The sequence below is a fragment of the Cannabis sativa genome, chromosome 6 (genome assembly GCF_029168945.1).
Source record: "Cannabis sativa cultivar Pink pepper isolate KNU-18-1 chromosome 6, ASM2916894v1, whole genome shotgun sequence".
NCBI classification, from domain to species: Eukaryota; Viridiplantae; Streptophyta; class Magnoliopsida; order Rosales; family Cannabaceae; genus Cannabis; species Cannabis sativa.
Genome location: NC_083606.1, coordinates 27538857 through 27561366, shown reverse-complemented (window position 1 = coordinate 27561366; position 22510 = coordinate 27538857). Strand labels below are relative to the sequence as shown.

Below are 22510 nucleotides of genomic sequence, written 5' to 3'. Positions count from 1 at the left end.
TGGTATGCCACTGATTGTACTAGACTCGACATTTCCTATGTTGGGTTTTATGTCCTAAATAAATCTCTATTTCAATGTAATCCAGATTATTCAATATCAATAAAATAACAGAAGTATTTTTCATTCATTTGTGTATGTTTTGGTTCACCTTATCAATTGTTTGTCTATTTGATTTATAAATTCATTCAAACCCTTTTCACATACTTGATCATGTTTATTGTGTTGTCAACACAGTGAAAAGTAAACATGACTATGTGAATAAAGATTCCTAGATTTATAAGAACACTGGGTTTTACTGATATGACAATCTACAACAGAGTTTACTTGCATTTGGAGAAATGCTATGTTCTTTCCAGAACATTGGTTAAAGTAAAGCTTGGGTTGGATGCATGGAGTATGCATTGGAATGGACCGATATTGAACTTTGAAATAGATTTATTAAACTTACCGTAATATCTATTCAATTCAATATAACTTAGTTGATCCTAGATCAAATGATCTAAATCCTGATATGATTAGGTTCAATCTCAAGAGTATTATTCGTGTTCTTTGATTTGTTAGTTAAGCCTACTTTTGGGTCAGGGTGATACATACATTTTGGGAACACGGTAGTGCAATTGAGTGGGAGCGCTAACATAAATATGGAATCTATAGCTTCTATCTGGCGAATAGAAAGTAAAGGATGATTTCCTTCGAGCTTAACCAAACGAAAATAAATGGTGTAGTACTCATTTCACTTAGCTGAAATATCATTTATACGGGGTTAAGTGTTTTAAGGATAAAATACATTGTAGGGTGTTACGGTAATTAAATCCCTTTACATTGTAAATCATCCATATAGAGGATCATTGATCAAATTAGGATTATAACAATGCATAATTAATGACGTGTCTATATGGTGGAACATATAGAGCGTTCTATATAACTGAGAGTGCAATTCTAAGTTCTATGCATGGATTCAACGAAGAATTAATAAGTCAGTGAATTTAAGTTGTAAATTCTTGATCTGCTTATTGGAAGCTCGGATATATAGACCCATGGTCCCCACACTAGTTGAGACAATATTACTTGTAAGACTCATTTAATTGATTTTAATTAATCAATTATAATTCTCAAAGTTAGACTATGTGTATTTGAGAATTTATCACTTATTAGTAAATAGAGAGTTTAAAGGGCATATTTATTAATTGGGAAACTTTGATTAGTTTTATTAATAAAATAAATGACAATATATTATTTGATAATTATTTATAATTATTAAATAATTAGATTTGACATTTATGTGGTTGAATAAGAGAATTGGCAATTTTTGAGAAAATGGGAAAGTAGAAATGATGAAAAAGGAAAGTTGGAAAAGTGGAAGGCTTGTTTCCACGATGCTATGGCCGGCCACCTTTGCTTCCCTTTTCCCATTTATTTTTCATTTTTTAATGCCAAGTAATACACACACTTTTACATTATTTTCATTCACTCAAAATCCCTGTTGAAGCCGCCACTCTCTCTCTCTCTCTCTCTCTCTCTCTCTCTCTCTCTCTCTCTCTCTCTCTCTCTCTCTCTCTCTCTCTCTCTCTCTCTCTCTCTCTCTCTCTCTCTCTGTTTTTCGAAACCCTCTAAGTGATAGAGTAGTGCCCACACACATCAAGTAATACCTCAATCATAGTGAGGAAGGCTGTGTAGAATTCAGAGTCAACAAAGAAGGACATTCGGGCTCAGATCTTGATTATACTCTGCGACAGAAAGGAATCAAAGGTTAGAGATCTGAGTGGGAGGAGACATATTATTCCGCTGCACCCAATGTAAGGTTTCTCATACCTTTTATGTGTTTAATTTTCTATCGTTTTAGAAGTTCATACTTAGGTTGTTAAATCAACATACTTGTGAGTAGATCTAAGATCCTGATAAAATAATTCCAACAACTGGCACCAGAGCCATGGTAAATTGATTTTCTTGCAAGAAATTTGGACTTAAAACGATTTGTTTGTGATTTGGATGGTATCATGTTGCTTTGTATGTCATATTGACGTTTGATTGTTGTTTGTGAATTCTGGAAAAATAGTTGCTTTTCTGTTTCTGTAATATTTTTATTGGATAGTTTGGAAAATTCTAACCAATTTACTTTTTTACAGAACTCAATTTCGATTTAATTTGAATTAGTTATGAATTTTTGAAAATTGGAAAAATCGGGGTGGTGAGCACTTAACCCACGCGCGCGGATGGGCTGCTAGCAACCTCTCTGCGCCGTGAAATCAAGGCTGGACACCCCTCCTGCGCGCGGGGGTGGTATGCAACGCATACCATCCGTACAGTGTGCAATTTTTTTCATTTTCTTCGATTTTTCATGCTATTTCAAGGAATTAACTTCCGATTTTTTGTGTAGTTTTATATATTGATTTTTGTTTTTCAAATTTCAAATCTAATTATCAGAAATAAATTAATTTAATTTTTCAAAATTAATTTTAGATATTAGTGAAATTTGATTTTAAAAATAGGAAAAAATCAAGTTTTTGCTTACCTCTTTTCTTATTTTCTTTAAAATTTGATTATTTTATCTTTTTTTAATTTTAAGGTCAAATATTAAATTTTTTTTGGTAACTTGACCTTATTTAGAATAAGATTACTATACTCATGGTATTTTAAAAAGGGAAATAAGATATTTTTGTTAACTTTTTAAATTTTGTTATTTTTACTTAAATTAAATTGTAAAATCAGAAAAGGGTATGTATTTACCATTTTCTATTTTATTGAATATTTAATTTATTAAATAACATGAAATTTAAACGGTAAGTTAGCAATTTTTTGAAATGATATTTAGGTTACTTAAAACTTAATTTTTCAAAATTGTAGGTTTAATTTTTAATTTTTTTTTTTTTGATGTTATAATTTTTAAATATTTTTTTTTAAAACCGATTTTTTTTTATTATTTTCGAAATATATTTAAAAATTAAATAAATCCTACATCCAACTATCCAAATCTAACTTGTTGCAGGAGTATGTGTTTTAGATTGTTTGTAAGTTTTCTAAAACCTATTATTGCTTGATCTAAATTGCCATGATTAACTTGTTGACAGATCCAATGATCTGATTTTAACCCATGGTTCAATTGTCAATAGGTCAAGTAAATAATTTGTAACAGGTAACTTTTACATTCTTCTTTCATCTGTGTATGACCTAGTAACATGATAGGATCCATCCAAATCTGTGTGCCTGTGTGAGCCTATATGTTTAATTTATGTTATAGATACATATAGGTTGTTGTTGCTAAATAAAATGTCATAACTTGATAGATTTTATTTAGGCTCATTTAGAAGTGGGCCTATTCAATTAATAGCAGTTGTTCATTTTAAGGTTAAATTCCTCTCTTTTGGGCCTTGTGTGAGAGTTGGGAGCCATAGAAGTGGGTACGACATACTGAACCCAGCTCCCCCTCACATGAACAACCCCAATTAGAAGGCCCATTTGCCTGATTTGGATAACTGTGCTAGGTTAATTAAATTAGTTTGACCTAATAAAATTGATTAGCAACATAATTAATTTCATTTTTTCTTGAAATTAATTTAAGAAAAACATAGTTTGATGAATAATATTCTAGAAAACTATATGTATTTTCTTGTGTTTAATTAAATATGGAATTATAACCATCTAAATTCTTTCTGAAGCTTAATTTCATAATTTCATTAAATATTCCTATTTAAGTTGAGAATTTGTTATATCTAACAAATCAACTTAGATTTGAATATCTTTTGAATTTCCTATTATAAAATTAAGTTGAGGAATTTTAGGAATTGGTTATTAAGATTCTTTGGATATTTTTTTAAGTTGATATTTTATAAATATGGAAAACTTAAAATGGAATATCTTCTAAATTAAGTGGTTACCACTTAATTATTAATATTTAATTAAGTCATTGATTGAAGAATATTTAAGTTGGATTTTTTAGATTTCTCTAAACAACTTAAATAAGATATTTTTCAAATTTATTCCATTTTTGAAATTTAATTAAAGTTTTTTTTTAACTTTAATTTGTAATGTTTCATTATTGAGATATGGAATATAAATAATTAAATAAAATACATATTTTAAATAATGAGCTTTAATCAAGAGAAATTTGATCTCCATTGTTGGTTTTACATAGCTATTGTTTTAGTGAGTAATCCTCCCTAATGGAGGAACGTTCATTAGCAAGTTAGCACCGTTTAATTTCGAAAGATAAGTATTCTTGTAAGTTTTTTATATTAGCTTTGACCACCCTAATGGTGGCGACTGTATAAGACTTACAAGACTATGAAACAATGGTGGAAGCTCATAAGATAGAATTGCCTTGACTATCGCCTAAACGGGACACTGTATCAGTTTGTTGGAAACCTTGGAAAATAAACTATGTTAGATTTAGTATTTTTATAACATATGTGATTATTTGTTATTTTCTGAACTTGTGTATGAATTTATAGAACCAAAACCTTACTTCTGTTTATTAATATGTTGTAGAGCCAATATGAATAACCCTCACCCCGATCCACTCCTAGTTAATATCTTAGCAAAAGAACTCAATAGTGTGAAAATCCATCCTGGTAGTTGCATTAACTCGCACCTATTGTTGATGAATCTGAAATTCCAAAAGGCAAATCTACTTGGAATTGAATTATCAAAGGAACAATGGGTACGAATCATTCTTAATAGTCTTCCTCCAAAGTATAATGGTTTTGTTCTATCTTACTTGATGAACAATCCTCACTCCTCCGACATGGACAAACTCGAAACTGAGTTGAGAGCCCATGAGCGGAATTTGATTGCAATGGGACCTCCTGGTATTGCAAACTTTAATCAGAGGAAGAAGATTAAGCATGAGGGCTCTAACAAAGCTGCTTCTTCAAATACAATTATCAGACATCATGTTCTATGTGCGAATTGTAATAGAAAGGGACATAAAGAAGAACAATGTCCCAGGCTTCTAGACAATTCAAACGAAGGTGATGCTTTTGTTTTTGAATCATGTGTTTTAGAGAATGACAAATCCACCTGGATTGTTGATTCTGGATCTACTAACCATGTATGTTCTTCATTGCAGCTGCTTGAAACTTGGGAGAATCTTGACCCAGATGAGTTAAAGCTAAAAGTTGGAAATGGCGAGTTAGTATCAGTTAAAGCTAGAGGAACGGCCCGTATCAAGTTTCATACAAAAAGATTTTTACTTTTACAAAATGTTTTATATATTCCAAATTTTAGTAGAAACTTGATTAGTATTTCATGTTTACAAGCACAATTTTATATATTGAATTTTTCGAGTTCAAATTGTTCAATTTCTCGTAATGGATTTCATATATGTGTTGCTAACATGGAACAAGGGCTTTATGTTCTAAGACCTGATACGCAAATCTCACTAAATACTGAACTTTTCAATGTAGCTAAACCTAGAAGCCTTAAGAGAAAAGAGATTGATAATGATGATCAAACTTATCTATGGCATTTACGTTTAGGTCATATAGGTTTTGATAGACTCAATAGGCTAACCAAGGACGGTCCATTGAAAAATGTCGTCTTAGGTGAACTGCCAGTATGCGAGTCATGCCTATAAGGAAAAATGACCAAACGTTCTTTCTCTGCAAAGGGAGAGCGTGCCAAACAACCCCTAGGGTTAGTGCATTCAGATGTTTGCGGACCTCTGAATGTAAAAGCCTGAGGTGGTTATGAGTGTTTCGTCACTTTCATTGACGATTTCTCTAGATACAGTTTTCTTTACCTAATGCAAAAGAAATCTGAAACGTTTGAAAAGTTTCAGGAATTTCATGCTTTGGCTCAAAACCAATTAGGTAAAACATTAAAGATCTTGCGAAATGATAGGGGTGGAGAATATATGGATATGCAGTTCAAAGATCATTTAATTGAACTTGGAATTGAATCCCAATATACTGCCCCAAGCACTCCACAGCAAAATGGAGTTGCAGAAAGAAGAAATCGCACTCTCTTGGAAATGGTTAGGTCCATGCTGAGTTATTCAACTCTGTCTACGTCCTTCTGGGGATATGCTATTCAAATGGCAAACGACATTTTAAATGTTGTACCATCTAAAGCAGTCCCTAAGACACACGTCGAACTATAGAATGGTCGTACACCTAGTTGACGCCATTATAGGATTTGGGGGTGCCCTACTCACGTCTTGAGAAAGAAAGAAGGCAAACTGGAATCGCGAACTGAAGTTTGCATGTTTATCGGAAATTCTAAAGAGACTAGGGGTGGACTATTTTATAGTCACAAGGATAACAAAGTGTTTGTTTCTACAAATGCTACTTTTCTTGAAGATAACTATATTAAAGACAACAAACCGAAAAGTAAAGTTGTATTAGAGGAAATGCTTACAGATATAGTTCCTTCAAATGTTCCATCCTCTTCTACACAAGATCACCGCTCCTCGTCGTAGTGGGAGGGTTTCTACAAAACCGTCTCGTTATGGCTTGGATGGTGAAATCAATATGGTCGTTGGTGACGGTATTGATGACAACCCATTAACCTATAAACAGGAAATGGCAAGTCTGCAACGGAAGCGATCGTCAGGCGGCATGGATTCAGAAATGGATTCCATGAAAAAGAACAAAGTCTGGGAATATGTAGATCCACCCGATGACTATCGTCCAATCAGATGCAAGTGGGTCTACAACAAGAAAAGATGCGATAGAGACGAAGTCGAAACTTTTAAAGCTAGACTGGTCGCCAAGGATTATACCCAAAGAGAAGGTGTGGACTATGAGGAAACTTTTAGTCCTGTCGCCATGCTTAAATCCATCTGATTCTTCTCTCCATCGCGGCCGCTTTCGATTATGAAATCTGGCAAACGGATATCAAGACAGCCTTCCTTAATGGGCTTCTTGAAGAAACCATCTATATGGAGCAACCAGAAGGCTATGTTTTTCCTGGGCAGGAAAATAAAGTTTGCAAATTAAACAGGTCTATTTATGGACTTAAGCAAGCTTCACGCTCATGGAATAAAAGGTTTGATGAGATCATTAAAACTTACGGCTTTCATCAGAATGAAGATGAACCTTGTGTTTAATAACTCAAGGAAGACCAAGTAGTAGTATTCCTGGTCCTTTATGTTGACGACATTTTGATCATTGGCAACAATGTCAAGAAAATGACTCACATCAAGGAATGGCTAGACACTCAATTCGATATGAAAGATTTGGGTGAGGCTGCCTATGTTCTTGGTATTCAGGTTATTAGAAACCGGAAAAACAGATCCCTTGCTCTCTCTCAAACAACTTACATTGACAAAGTTTTAGAGAGATTCTCCATGACCAATACCAATGGGGCAAATATGCCTTCTAGATATGGTATCCGTCTATCTAAGGAACAATGTCCTACTGATCCTCAAGAGATAGAGGACATGGAAAAAGTTTTCCTTATGATTCTGCAGTTGGAAGTCTAATGTATGCAATGTTATGCACTAGACCTGACATCTGCTATGCAGTTGGAATCGTGAGCAGGTATCAGTCAAATCCAGGACAGGAACATTGGAATGATGTTAAGTATATTTTGAAATAATTAAAGAGTACAAGAGATTATGTATTAGTCTACAAGGGTGGTGCTCTAAATCCCATAGACTATACAGACTCAGATTTCCAAGCATGTCTTGAAGACAGGAAATCTACATCTGGGATGGTGTTTACTCATGGGGGTGGAGCAGTGGTTTGGAGAAAGTGGACACACAGGACAACTTAGCTGATCCATTCACCAAAGTCTTGGCAGTGACTGCATTTGAAAAGCACCGTCAGAATTTAGGGTTAATTGAAATGTACTGATTAGTTTTATATTAGTGCAAGTGGGAGTTTTTTGGGTTTTATGCCCTAAATAAAACTCTATTTCAATGTAATCCAGATTAATCAATATCAATAAAATAACAGAAGTATTTTTCATTCATTTGTGTATGTTTTGGTTCACATTATCAATTGTTTGTCTATTTGATTTATAAATTCATTCAAACCCTTTTCACATACTTGATCATGTTTATTGTGTTGTCAACACAGTGAAAAGTAAACATGACTATGTGAATAAAGATTCCTAGATTTATCAGAACACTGGGTTTTACTGATATGACAATCTACAACAGAGTTTACTTGCATTTGGAGAAATGCTATGTTCTTTCCAGAACATTGGTTAAAGTAAAGCTTGGGTTGGATGCATGGAGTATGCATTGGAATGGACCGATATTGAACTTTGAAATAGATTTATTAAACTTACCGTAATATCTATTCAATTCAATATAACTTAGTTGATCCTAGATCAAATTATCTAAATCCTGATATGATTAGGTTCAATCTCAAGAGTATTATTTGTGTTCTTTGATTTGTTAGTTAAGCCTACTTTTGGGTCAGGGTGATACGTACATTTTGGGAACACGGTAGTGTGATTGAGTGGGAGCGCTAACATAAATATGGAATCTATAGCTTCTATCTGGCGAATAGAAAGTAAAGGATGATTTCCTTCGAGATAAACCAAACGAAAATAAATGGTGTAGTACTCATTTCACTTAGCTGAAATATCATTTATACGGGGTTAAGTGTTTTAAGGATAATATACATTGTAGGGTGTTACGGTAATTAAATCCCTTTACAGTGTAAATCATCCATATAGAGGGTCATTGATCAAATTAGGATTATAACAATGGATAATTAATGACGTGTCTATATGGTGGAACATATAGAGCGTTCTATATAACTGAGAGTGCAATTCTAAGTTCTATGCATGGATTCAACGAAGAATTAATAAGTCAGTGAATTTAAGTTGTAAATTCTTGATCTGCTTATTGGAAGCTCGGATATATAGACCCATGGTCCCCACACTAGTTGAGACAATATTACTTGTAAGACTCATTTAATTGATTTTAATTAATCAATTATAATTCTCAAAGTTAGACTATGTCTATTTGAGAATTTATCACTTATTAGTAAATAGAGAGTTTAAAGGGCATATTTATTGATTGGGAAACTTTGATTAGTTTTATTAATAAAATAAATGACAATATATTATTTGATAATTAATTATAATTATTAAATAATTAGATTTGACATTTATGAGTTGAATAAGAGAATTGGCAATTTTTGAGAAAATGGGAAACTAGAAATGATGGAAAAGGAAAGTTCGAAAAGTGGAAGGCTTGTTTCCACAATGCTATGGCCGGCCACCTTTGCTTCCCATTTCCTATTTATTTTTCATTTTTTAATGCCAAGTAATTCAACCATAACCCTCTGTGGTCTTCTATATTTATAGGTAAAGGCTTCAAGTTTTACACACACTTTTACATTATTTTCTTTCACTCAAAATCCCTGTTGAAGCCGCCACTCTCTCTCTCTCTCTCTCTTTCTTCTCTGTTTTTCGAAACCCTCTAAGTGATAGAGTAGTGCCCACACACATCAAGTAATACCTCAATCATAGTGAGGAAGGCTGTGTAGAATTCAGAGTCAACAAAGAAGGACATTCGGGCTCAGATCTTGATTATACTCTGCGACAGAAAGGAATCAAGGGTTAGAGATCTGAGTGGGAGGAGACATATTATTCCGCTGCACCCAATGTAAGGTTTCTCATACCTTTTATGTGTTTAATTTTCTATCGTTTTAGAAGTTCATATTTAGGTTGTTAAATCAACATACTTGTGAGTAGATCTAAGATCCTGGTAAAATAATTCCAACAACCCTATGCATGGGATTATTATGCAGGTTTACTAGTAGACCTAGTGTAGAGCATTGACATGCTATTGAGAGGTTCATGAGGTACCTCAAAAGAACCCTGAACCTTGGATTACATCATCAGAAGTGTCAAGTTGTCCTTGAAAGGTATAGTGATGCTGACTGGAACACCTTATCAAATGACTCCAAGGCAACTAGTGGTTATATTTTTAGTATAACTGGTGGAGCTGTTTCTTAGAAGCAAACTATTTTGGCACAGTACACCATGAAATCTGAAATGATAGCACTAGCAACCGCTAGTGAAGAAGCAAGTTTGTTAGGAAGCCTGCTAGATGAGATCCCTTTATGGGAAAGACCAATACCAGTTGTGTTGATCCATTGCGATAGTACAGTGGCTATTGAAAAAGTTTTGAAACGTTATTACAAGGTAAGATGCAACAAAGATGTCGTAAGCACAATACTTTTAGAGAGTTTATCTCAACAGGAGTTGTTAGAGTGGATCATGTACGCACTGATGATAACTTGGCTGATCCTTTGACAACAATTTTAGCTAGAGAGAAAGTCTTTAAAACATTGAAAGGAATGGGCTTGTTGCCCTTAGATTGATGAATCACTTACAATGGCAACCTGACCTATATACTGGAGATTCCAAAAAATAAGTTCAATGGGTAATAACAAGTTATGATGTGATAAGAATGAGATCATGATATTGTTCTAAGAAATGTGAAGTATGAATTCTTGAAGCGATAGAAGGTTGAGATAATAGAAACTCTTAATGAAATCTATACTTTATGTGGAGTGGAGTACCGAGCTACAAGAGTACTCTTGATAGACTCACCTACGTGAATGTGGGAGTGGGGGCCGCTTCCTATAAAATTTTGGGTAAATTTTTAGAGCATTCATTATACTGGGATAGACGTGCATGGCATTTAAAACACAGGCTTTTGGACTACACCCGAGAAAGGTTGTGCATGCTACATCATTAGAGATAGAGTTCAAGACTATGAGTCACTCTAGTATATTCTAAGTTGTATTGACAAGGCAAATGTTCAAATCGAAAGATACATTTATCTATGCTCAATCTTATTGTTTAGAATACTGCTCGAGAAAATATTTTTAAAAAATTTCAAGTGGAGAATTGTTGGAACTTTAGTTGAAATTTTTCAAAATTATCGTGTGAGAAGTGAAGTATGTAAGTGCATTGAGTCCAATAGGAACACTTCATTAGAAGTGTATATAATGTGCAACTTTGGCACATGGGTTGCGGCCCCAAGGGTACCCAGTTTTGTGCACATGGGTAAGGACTCACACACCGAACCACCACACATGTGCACACCGTCGTCCGACCGTGCCAAGCTGGCGGTGAGGTGTCACTCTATTTTTTGAGAAAATTTATTTATTAAATTATTATTTTCATTCAATTAATTAAAATAATTTTTAAACGTGTTGAAATTAATTGGTAAAAAGACAAATGTTCCCACAATTCTCCACTTGAAATTTTTTAAAATTATTTTCTCTTTATTTTCAATATTGTTCCCACAATCTCACTTAACATTCCCATAATCAACGTCTTTCTTCCCATTACTATCTTCTGTGCTTTCCTTATATAATGCCATCAGAACCAACGGGAAAAAAAATTATCTTTTCTCACACACAAAAATAAAAACCTTTACAATTTATATTTAAGATTATATTATATAAGTATTCCGAATAGTAGTTTTTTGGTGTGATTTTTTGACAGTTCTCTATTATACAGTAAAGCTCTTATACAGTGGTATTTCGACTAGACTATTTTATCTTAAGGACGACCGACAATTTCCGACTGCTTGCACATTCCTGGGCAGTGTCGTTAATGTCTTAAAAAGAACAATCTAGTCCGGGACTTAATCCAAAAATTTCATTCGGTAATATCGTTCTTCTTTTATTTTTAAGTAAGAGCCTGCTCAACAATAAATCCTCAAAATTGACATGAAAAGAAAAATTGTATGAAAAATACTAATTCACCAAAATTTTCCATATCATACATAAAAATTGATTATTTTTTTGATCTTCATACTTCCTTTCCTACATTTACCTCATATTTTTCTTTCCTTACTAAAATTCAACTTCCAAATATAGCCTAAAGCTAAGTATGGTGGCCGAGCACAAATCCGGCGGAGTGTTACTGTCAAACAATTTTACTATAATGAAGCCGAGTCTAGTGAGAATTTTCCCAGGCTGAAGCCATGAAATAGAATACTCTTGTTATAACTCCCCATGCCACAGTACATAAAAAAATATAAAAAGAAAAAAAATCTATACTTGTGAGAGAAAATAATCTAAACGTAAAACTTTGCGGGTATCGCAGGCAGCACCCATCAACTCATTTTTCGCCAGAAGTATCCTGCTAATCTGAGCTATTTGGGGAACCCCTAGATCTCAGTATATGCTTGCATGTCCTGAAAACATCAGAGTAACAAGATTAAACTCTTCGCATGAAAGTGATACAGCCAACGGAAAAGGGGCTAACGTTTAGAGAAACAGAGAACTAAACAATTTTCGTTTATTCTAGTAATAATAATTTTCGTTTATACTCAGCGATTTAGAAGTATTGCTCCAAGTGACACTAACAGAATCAAGAGAAGAAAAAAATTAATTAACTAGAATGTGATATCATTTTCTACATAATTGTTTTTCCTCATCTAACCAAATAATACCAAATATGAGATTGCTTTCGGCAACCACAATAAACCACTTATGGCAGATTGGTTTCCCATTAAAATAATTGAGCTATTAAGATTAACCAGATAAAGTATATCAAAGCATTTACTATATTGGAAATCTTGAAAAATGGTGGGAGTAAAAAGTATTACGAGTTCAGTTCATCAGTCTTGCTTTTGATATCACTCGACCAAAATACTGGATTGATATTCTGTGGCATGGAATCTTGTTGTTGGGTTTTCTCTCTGATCCACTGTTCTGCTTTAGTGCACTCACTAATAAGCTGAAATTTTTACAACGAATTGATTGTTAAAAACAATATAAAACAATATTAGATAGTCTTATGCAAGTAAAAGAAATACCAATTCTTTATCCTTGGGAGAAAGCGAATCCGCAGCCATACGATAATCCTCGATGCACTTTAAAAGATCTCTTGTAGCTTGTACCCTAGCATCCTCATCTTTATATCGACTATCAATTGGATCCACCAGCTATAAAACAAATGAAAACATAACAACTAAAAATATATAATAAAAGTTATGATGTATAAAGAAATTCAATTAACAATACCAAAAGTTATGAACTTCAAAGAGTTCGAAATGTGACAATAACCTTCTTAAGATCATCCAGCTTGGAAACATAAGCATTTTCCGTTTCGTCATCTCCTTCATCATAAAGCCAATCCTCTGTCTGTTGTAGGCTCCTGGAAATGTCCTCCCTCTCTTGATCACTAGCAAAGCTCCGATATGTGTTGAAGAGCTTTCATGAGCACAAGTTTAATTAATACCAGGCAAAAGAAGACAACATAATATGAACAAAAGGCCTATATGACTAGCTAAATAAACATGGGATTAATAGGAATGTTCCAGTTTGTGGAGGGTGTATAAAAAGAGAACGAAAGGATAGTAGTGGGCATGGAATTATTCTGCAACTTTGGGAATTCTTTAGAACTCATTGGGAAGCTTAAAGGATCCTCCAATTTCCCTCTTTCATTTTTATTTGTATTTTCTAAGATTGTATTTCAATGGATTAGACTCAATAGCCATTTTATATATGAGTTCCTATTAAGTGGTATCAAAGCAATCTCAACCCACCATGTGAGCAGAATTGGTCATTGAACGGGTACATTACAAGCTCGAGATCGTGAACCGAATGTTGCCGCAGTTCGTTCAACATAAGGGAATGGACTCCCTGTCTTGAGTGATGGCACAAGAAGAAGAGGAAGGAGTCGATCATGTAGCAATTTGAGATTCAGGTAAAACTTTTCAATATTTATATCCTGCTGCATCTTGTGTGGGGATGAGACTTGCAGACTTCAACTCAGGGTAGCCGCCAACAAAACAGGTGGTGATTGACACCGTGAGGGTGGCCGGGGGAAGCAGACACGACCGAATTTGTGGTATGAGGAGGTGGGGAATACAACTACTTGTTGGATTTTTGTGAGAAGGAGAAGAATCGCCTTTCTGGGGTTTCTTACCTAGCGTAGCTTCCGAAAACCGATTTGGGCCACTAGCTTGAATATTAATTTCAAACTGCCAGAGTTTTGTTGATTGCACTTAACTATAAAGTTATTATTCTCAATGTAGTGCATGGAATATCTGTTGAGTCTAATCTTGTTCCACATCTGTCCTTCATTTTTCTTGTATTTTCTGGGATTGTATTTCAATGGAGAAGGCTCAATAGCCATTTATATCTGAGTTCCTATCATATACCATGAGAAGGTACAAGGGATAAATTCTTATTTACTGAATGCAGAAATTAAGCTCGCTAGCTTAGGCTTAATGTAGATCAAGAAATTCCACAATTTGGAGACTGCGATATTCATTACATGCACTAAGTCTAAATCTTTCTACAATTATGATAAAAGAAATTTGTCACACAAGAGATTTCTGCAGCATATAGACTCATACCTTAAAGATAATTATATCTATCTATAGTGAAGTTGGTGATTTCAAGTCCAAAATGGGTTTCAGCAAGTTAGGAAATCATATCAATAATCTAAGTAATGTTGAAATTGTACCTTGTTACGCATCTCATAGACATAGGACTCTAAAGCATTCTTCTTATTTTTAGTCTCTTCCATGATTTGGTCCTGTTGGGCCAACTGAAGTTCTTTATCTAGAGCTTCTGAAATCTCTCCCTCCGTCATTCCACCATTTATAATCTCACTAATGGGGAGTTCTAGCCTCCTGGTGGCTTTTTCATTTGTTGCTGCATTGGCCTGAAAAAGAGGAATTTATTATAAACGATCTTACACCCAATCAAATAATTGTAAGGTTTTAGTTAGTTTTGGATCTTGGCAAAATTTTCAGAGATACAAGATACATCAATTTCAACGAAAGTAACTAATAGCCATTGTTATATTGAGAAACTTACAGATGCATGTGCAAATTCAGACTGTGCAGTACCATCTTCTACCCCATTTGAAATTCTCTCAGAAGAACCAGAAACAGATACATCATCAATGTCCATTTGATCCACAAATGATTTACCGACATAATCTTCTACCAACTGACCTTGTAATAAACCCATTAATTAGATAGCTACAATGACTAAAGGTTGTATGGTCTTAAAAGAATTTTTTTTTAAAAAAAAAAAGAAAAATTGAAAAAATCATACTTACCGTGGCTGATTCAACCCTGACAATGCCATGGAGGTTTAAATGAATTTTAACCTTAATCCTTGTCTTTTCACTTTGGGAACCTTGGAATGGCCCAATCTGTATAATGGCATTTCATCAACAAAGTAGAATCTACCAATGGATTTTAAAGACAAGAAACTGTAGAATGTACATAGGTGCTATGTAAACGAGCAAGTAAATTAGCAAAGTGAAAAAATTAAATAAAAAGGGGTATTACCTTGAAACAACTAATGTTAAGAGATGTGCCCGGAGGCAGCTCATCAAGGTAAGCATAAATAGCTTCCAATATAAATGAATTGCTTCGATGAAATGTCAAAACTTTAATACTTGGGATAGGTTGGCCTTTTGGGAACAGGATTCCATTTGCCCCAGTGCTAATAGGACTACCATCCACTAATAACCTTATTGAAAAAGAGAGTGAATCTTGAACCTGAACATAGAGGCATACAACGAAGTTACATTAACTCGACACAATTATACGATTTATACAAATAATCAGGATATAGGTGATTGCCTAAAGTTTTTAGAACAGTAACAATATGATCAATGTTTGGAGCTGAGTATATACAGAATACTGTAAAGTTAAATTGAAAAGAAGAACAGAAAAACAGCCAACAAATTGGTCGCGAAGTATATACAGAATACTAATTTGTTCCAACATACACACCTCATATTCTCTGACACGAAAAGCAGGACTTAACATTGCACCCTGAAGAGCACATCCACGTGCTACACACTCACTTGCATTCAATTTTCGGCTGGGCTCTCTTTTGAAGAGAGAAGCTAATGACCTGGTAATAGCTGGGATTCTAGAACCTGACCCAACAAGTTCCACAGAATGAATCTTGTCCACAGTCAACCTAGCATCAGCTAAAGCCTTGTTGCAAGGAACAACAATCCTCTCTAACAATCCCCAAGTTAGCTTCTCAAATTCTTCCCTTTTAATGAATCCCCTAACATCTTTCTCATCCATTAAACATTCGATATTCAATGGTGCCTCTGCATTTGCACTTAAAACTTTCTTCAGCTTCTCACAGGCAGCTCGCAGCCTGATACATGCCCTGACATTAGAGTACACATCAATGTGGTACTGATCCTTAAACAGTGCAGCAAAATGATGAAACAAAACCTCATCAAAGTCCCTCCCTCCCACACTTCTATCAAATGTATGAGAAAGGATCTTCATGTGACCAGCTTCAAACGATGCAATAGAGACTTGAGTATCACATTGACCAATGTCAACAAATGCCACAATGGTCTGTCCACTACTGGAGAAATCCGTCTTGTAAATCCCATAACTAAGTGCAGTTGCAGTACAATCATGCATCAATCTAAAAGGCTTCAACCCCGAAATAGCTGCAGCATCCAAATAAGCACGTCTCTGCAATTCAGTAAAGTATGAAGGGATCCCAATAACACAATCCGAAACCGGCATCTCCAAACTCTTCTCTGCTAAATCTTTCAAATGGGCGAAAAGCATAGCCATAATCTGAACTGGGGTAAAGCTATGAGTGCCACCTAAGTACCTTAGGTGAATCAAAATGCCACCATCTGAGGCCTCAGAAGTTTCAACGGGGAACATTTTGAGCTCCCTTTGAATCTCAGGTTCACTAAACTTCCTACCAATGAGTCTCTTCACCTGAGAGACTGTTGACTTGGGGTTCATGACCGCCGAAGCAGCACCAGCAGAACCCAGAAACCGCTGTTTCTCCCCGAAACAAACTATAGCAGGGGTTTCGCGTTTCGATTCATCGTTCAACAAAACATCAATACCTCTTTGCTTCACCACAGCAATTACGCAATTCTCGTTCCCAATATCAAATCCCACCACGCTCATCTCTCTATCTCTCTCTTTACAAAGCAAAATCACAACTGAACGCGATCTTTTTAAATCCGAATTCCTCTCTGTCGAAGGACAAGGCAATAAGAAAAAAATTCTATCAGACTAAGCTTAATTTTTGAAGAAAACAGAAAAAGTGATCAACAGAAACCTGAAATTTGATTAGGGTTAGTTTGATTATTAGAGAGAAAACCTCAACGTGAATTGAAAAAAAATAATACATAAAGTGGCAAGAGACATTACCTGAGGAAGATGAAGAAGACAATGGCTGAGAAAACTTTGGTCGCTGCAATGAGCGAACACAAAACTGTATTATATTTTAATTTATTATATATTTTTTAGTTATTTTTATTTGTAATTGTATAATTATTTTCTTATGTTATTCAACTAACTTTCCAACGTTACTTTAAATCAATATATATGTTCATCGGATCACATTCAAAATTTAATCCAATTTAATTATTTATTGAATATTAGATATTGTTATCCGATCCAATCCAATCATCTATATATAAAGTTGAAGTATAAAGGATTAACGCTCTAAGATTACTTTAAACTCATATTACCTTAATTTCTTTAATTTCTTCTTTTTTATAATTAGTAAAATAATTTATGGCATAAATATCTAAATTTATTTTTTAATTACAATTTAATACCTAAATTAAAATTTTGGCCGCATAAATACTTTCTGTTACACTTTTAGATATTTTATAAGTAACTTGCTGTTATCTTGCACAATAGACACTAGATGACATGACACATCATTTAAAATAATATTACATCATCTTATTATATAGCCACGTAATAGGGAAATTTGATTTTCTATACTTAGAAAATCTTAAATTTTTTTTCCTAAACCAATAATTTAAACCCTAAAAAAACTATACCTTTTTTTTTCAAAACCCCAAAAATACCCTCAAACTCTCACAGCATCTCTCTTTCTCTCTCTATCTCGGCCGGTCCCACGAATCCCACACCCCAGGTTCGATGGTCGGACCATGGGGTCCGATGGGGTCCGACCAATCGGACCCATCGGACCCCATGGTCCGACCATCGGACCTGTTTTTTTTTTTCTTTTTCCTTCTTCATTCGATTTGAGAGAGACTTAGAGAGAGGGGGCCCGATGGTCGGACCATGGGTCCGATGGGTCCGATTGGTCGGACCCCATGGTCCGACCATCGGGCCTGGGGCTTTTTTTCCTTTTTTTTTTTTTTTTGCTTTCGATGACCGGTGGTGAAGAGGGGGACTGGGATTCGTGGGCTTCGACCGCCGGTGATGGGGGGCCTGGGATTCGTGGTCGACGACCGTGGGTGAGGGTGGTTCGGGTTGGGGTTGATCGTGGGTGAGGGTGGTTCGGGTGAGGGTGGGCGGTTGGGGTGAGATAGAGGGAGAGAGAGATGATGCAGAGAGGCTTCGACCGCCGGTGATGGGGGGCCTGGGATTCGTGGTCGACGACCGTGGGTGAGGGTGGTTCGGGTTGGGGTTGATCGTGGGTGAGGGTGGTTCGGGTGAGGGTGGGCGGTTGGGGTGAGATAGAGGGAGAGAGAGAGATGATGCAGAGAGAGAATATTGTGAGGGGGTATTTTTGGGGTTTTGAAAAAAAAGGTATAGTTTTTTTAGGTTTTAAATTTTTAGTTTAGAGAAAAAATTTTAAGATTTTCTAAGTATAGAAAATCAAATTTCCCCACGTAATATTAACCATTAAAATAAAAATTAAATTTGCTTTAAAAAATTATTTACATAAAAATTAAATTTAAATTAAACTAATAAATAAACTTAAAAATAAAAAATTAATACAAGTAATATATCTTAAAATTAGAATTGTAAAACAAAAATCTATATATCTATATATAAAGGAAAAGTATGAGGCGGTGACATGGCATTCTAAAATCACTCTAAAACTACTTTTCTCTTCTCTCCCTAATTCTCTCATTTTTTTAATTTTTAATTATATTTATAAGAGTAATTTGCGATATAAATACTTAAGTTTAACTCTCAGTTGCAAATAAATACCTAAATTTAATTTTTAGCGGTAATAATACCTAAGTTATAATTTTAGAATTTTTGTTGATACATGACGGTTAATTGTTAAGTAAATTGCCACGTGGCAATTCTTGATTGGTCCAAGTCATTAAATTTTTATTTTTTTAAAAAAAATTAATTTCAACATACCAATAAGAAAATGACACGTAGATAATGACATTATTTTTAATAGTTAGATACTTACAGAGTTCCAAAAATATAACTTAGGTATTATTACCGCTAAAAATTAAACTTAAGTATTTATTTACAACTGGGAGTTAAACTTAAGTATTTATGCCACAAATTACTCTATTTATAAAATAATTAAACCTATATCTTTTATTTTCTTCTTAATTCTCTCTTTTTTTTTTATTTTGTTTATATAAAATATTAATTAAAAAATTATTTTAATTATATGATACAAAAAATATTAATCCTAAAGTATTATATATAATCGTGTCGATACTAAATATATAAACCTAATAACATAATATTCATTTCTTATTCTTCTCTCATAATCTTTCTCGGTCAAAAATCAACAAAACAATCAATAAAACATGAGAAGCTCACATTACTTATCATCATCAAGATATCATACTATAATATGTATATTGATTTCTTCTTAATTATGCTCATTATCATCAAGCTATATATTAATTTTTTTTTCTTAATTTTACTCATCATCATTAAGGTATATATTAATTTCTTTTATTAATTTTACCCATTATCATTCATTTTTTCTTAATTTTACTCATCATCATTAAGGTATGATAATATATATTGATTATTATTTGTTCTTTTTGTTAATAGTTGCTCTTATTAATTAAATATATATATATATATATATATCTATATGGATGTAGTTTTAAGAATTCTCACTCATAGGAATTAAGTTAAGTATTTTAAATCATGAGGTGATTTGATATTTTTGATAAATAACTATGATTATATTACTCAATCAATCAATAACACACTATTACTATTATATCTTATCAAAAATTTATTCAATATTTTTGATAAATAAGAATCATTGATGACTTTATGCTTACTATAATCTCTCTGTAATAATTATTTTGAGCTTTTTTTAGTTTTAAATAAAAAAAAAGTAATAATATTACAAAAATACTTCTAGCTAGCCAAATAAATAAATCTACAGCCTAAATAAAAAAAATTATACAAATACCACTTACACACACCTTCAACCCAAGATCCATGCTACCTGAACAACTATCGCGCAACCATCGCGTAACTACGCAGCAATCCAACGTAACCGAAATGAAAAATTTAATCAGAAAGAGAACCACCATTAATTCCGGCAACTTCACCTAAGAAGACGACCAGAATCAATCAAAACATGGGCTGCTTCGAATTCATAAAAAAGGTGTAGAAAAACTACTATGAAACTAAAATTCAACTGAAAATCCAGTTTAATTTGCATAAAACTAATGTCTTGACTTCAATTTTTAGATCCATGAAAGGCAGATCTCAAAAAGTTGAACTAGAGTTCCCAAACAATCCAACTCAAGTATAATCCAAAAAAAAATTATATCAATACTATAGTAAAATATTTATCCTGATGTATTTTTGTTGTTTTCTAAATTTCTAATGGTGAATTTATTCATATTAAATCATTAAGAGACATGTAGATAGAGTTACATACGTGGAAACACTGAAATGATTTTTAATGTTTCACAATAGTTGCATTACAGTTACCTAAATATTTTGCTAACAGTTATTTCGTTTGATGCAACCTTCAGCCAACCACCCAGAAACTTTCGTATGATTGAAACTTTCCTCTGATGCAACCTTCGGCCAACCACCTAGCAGCCACCCTGCAAGCATCGTCTGATTGAAATCTTCGTCTGATGCAACCACCACGCAACCACGCAACAACCACCCTGCAACCATCGTTTGATTGTATAAGTGGTATTTGGATAATTAAAATCATATAAAAGGTATAAATGTTGTCTTTACCTTATAGAGGTATTTTTGTAAATAAAATGTCAATTTATATTTCTTAATCATAAAAGAAGTCTATTTTACAAGGGGTTATTATTTGTTCTTTTTATTAATAGTTAGTCTAATTAATTAAATTACTTAAAAGTACTCTATCTATTTTTTCCTTTTTCTAATATTTTTACTAAAAAAATTACTTTGAATACTTTATTATATTCTCTCTATTTTTTAATTTTTTATTACTAAAAAATATATTTATATACAAAATTAAAAAAAAACACATATAAGTATCTATTTAAATAAATTGTACAGTTTAAATTAATTTATGAGGTAATATCTATTTAAATTAACCCAAAAGTTAAGTCACTAGAACTAGTTTAGTGGTGAAGGAAGGATGGAAAAAAAGGAGAAACTTTAAGCTATTAAGCTATTTTTGAGTATATCCTCTAATTTTTTATTCAACTATTTTTTAAGATCTTATTATTTTTTTTTTTATATTTTTTGATGATTTGAAGTTACTATGGCCTTTGAATATTTTCAATGGAGTCAAACACCTTTAATATAAGAATATAAGAGTATGTATGTATATTATATATGTTTTTTTTTTCTTTATATTAATATACTTTCAAATCATTTTTCTTTCCTTTTTTGTTTTCTAAACACATTCAAATTCCCACGATAACTATTATAATTTAATAAATGGGTTTTTTTTTTTTCTTTATGAAATATAATGTAATGTCATATATTATTATATTAGTTAGTATTCTTTGTTGAAAAATATGAAGATAGATTTTTATTTTTTTTTTTACAATGATATAGATAGAGATTTTTAATTTGGTAAATTGCATGGGAAGAAAAAAAAAGTATTTTATTAAAGTTCTATTTTTTTTTTTTTTCGTATATGCAATAATTCTTTTATCAGTCTTGATCGCTGTTGTCATCTCGAATTCTCAAGTGCAAAAATTGTACTTATTCATCTCTTAAACTGTAGTTTAAATGAATTTCACTAAAATCTAATCATTTAGTTACGTTTAATATGATTTTAGTATTTTGTTTAGGCTTTGAAAATATATTTTTTTCTTTTCACTTATATAATATGTGATTAATATGATTTTTATAAGTAGTTAATATTTAGTGGTGAGAACTCATAATTATTCATTGGGAAGTATCTACAATTACTTTTAAAGAATAATTTATAAATAAATAGATATTGATATTGATAGTGATTTAAAATAATAATTCATATTTATACATATTGCCTTCATATTTAAATTTAGAATATATAGCTATCACCATTTTAATAAAAATAGCCCTCAACTAAAAATATCTATATACTAATAAAATTTTCAAATAAAAAATATCTACGACAAATAATAATAAATAATTCTATTTTTCTTTTTTTTTTCATAATTTTTAATCACATTAAATATTAATTAATCAAATAATTAATAAAAAAACCTAAATACCACATTTTTAGAAATTTCTCAAAAAAAAAAAAAAAAAAAAGAAAAAGAAAATCTACAACAAATAATAATAAATAATTTAATTATTTATTTTAAATCTCTATATATATGGATCATTTCTTAATAGGTATTACCCATGAATGTTTACTAAACAAATTTAACTATAAATATTAATTTTAAAAATATTAAATTATCAAATTTTGATCTAATA

General features: G+C 32.7%; 1 protein-coding gene across 1 annotated transcript; it reads right to left on the bottom strand.

The window, feature by feature from the left end:
- Window positions 1–11640: 11640 nt before the first annotated feature.
- On the bottom strand, window positions 11641–17287 carry LOC115725157 (heat shock 70 kDa protein 16). The gene is made up of 10 exons (XM_030654589.2): window positions 17102–17287; window positions 15686–16923; window positions 15236–15448; window positions 15001–15096; window positions 14754–14888; window positions 14398–14598; window positions 12990–13136; window positions 12740–12868; window positions 12530–12660; window positions 11641–12115 (listed from the first exon to the last, which is right to left on the bottom strand). The coding sequence occupies exons 2-10, from the start codon at window positions 16853–16855 to the stop codon at window positions 12064–12066; spliced, it is 2274 nt and encodes a 757-aa protein (XP_030510449.1). The 5' UTR covers window positions 16856–16923; window positions 17102–17287; the 3' UTR covers window positions 11641–12063.
- Window positions 17288–22510: the final 5223 nt, after the last annotated feature.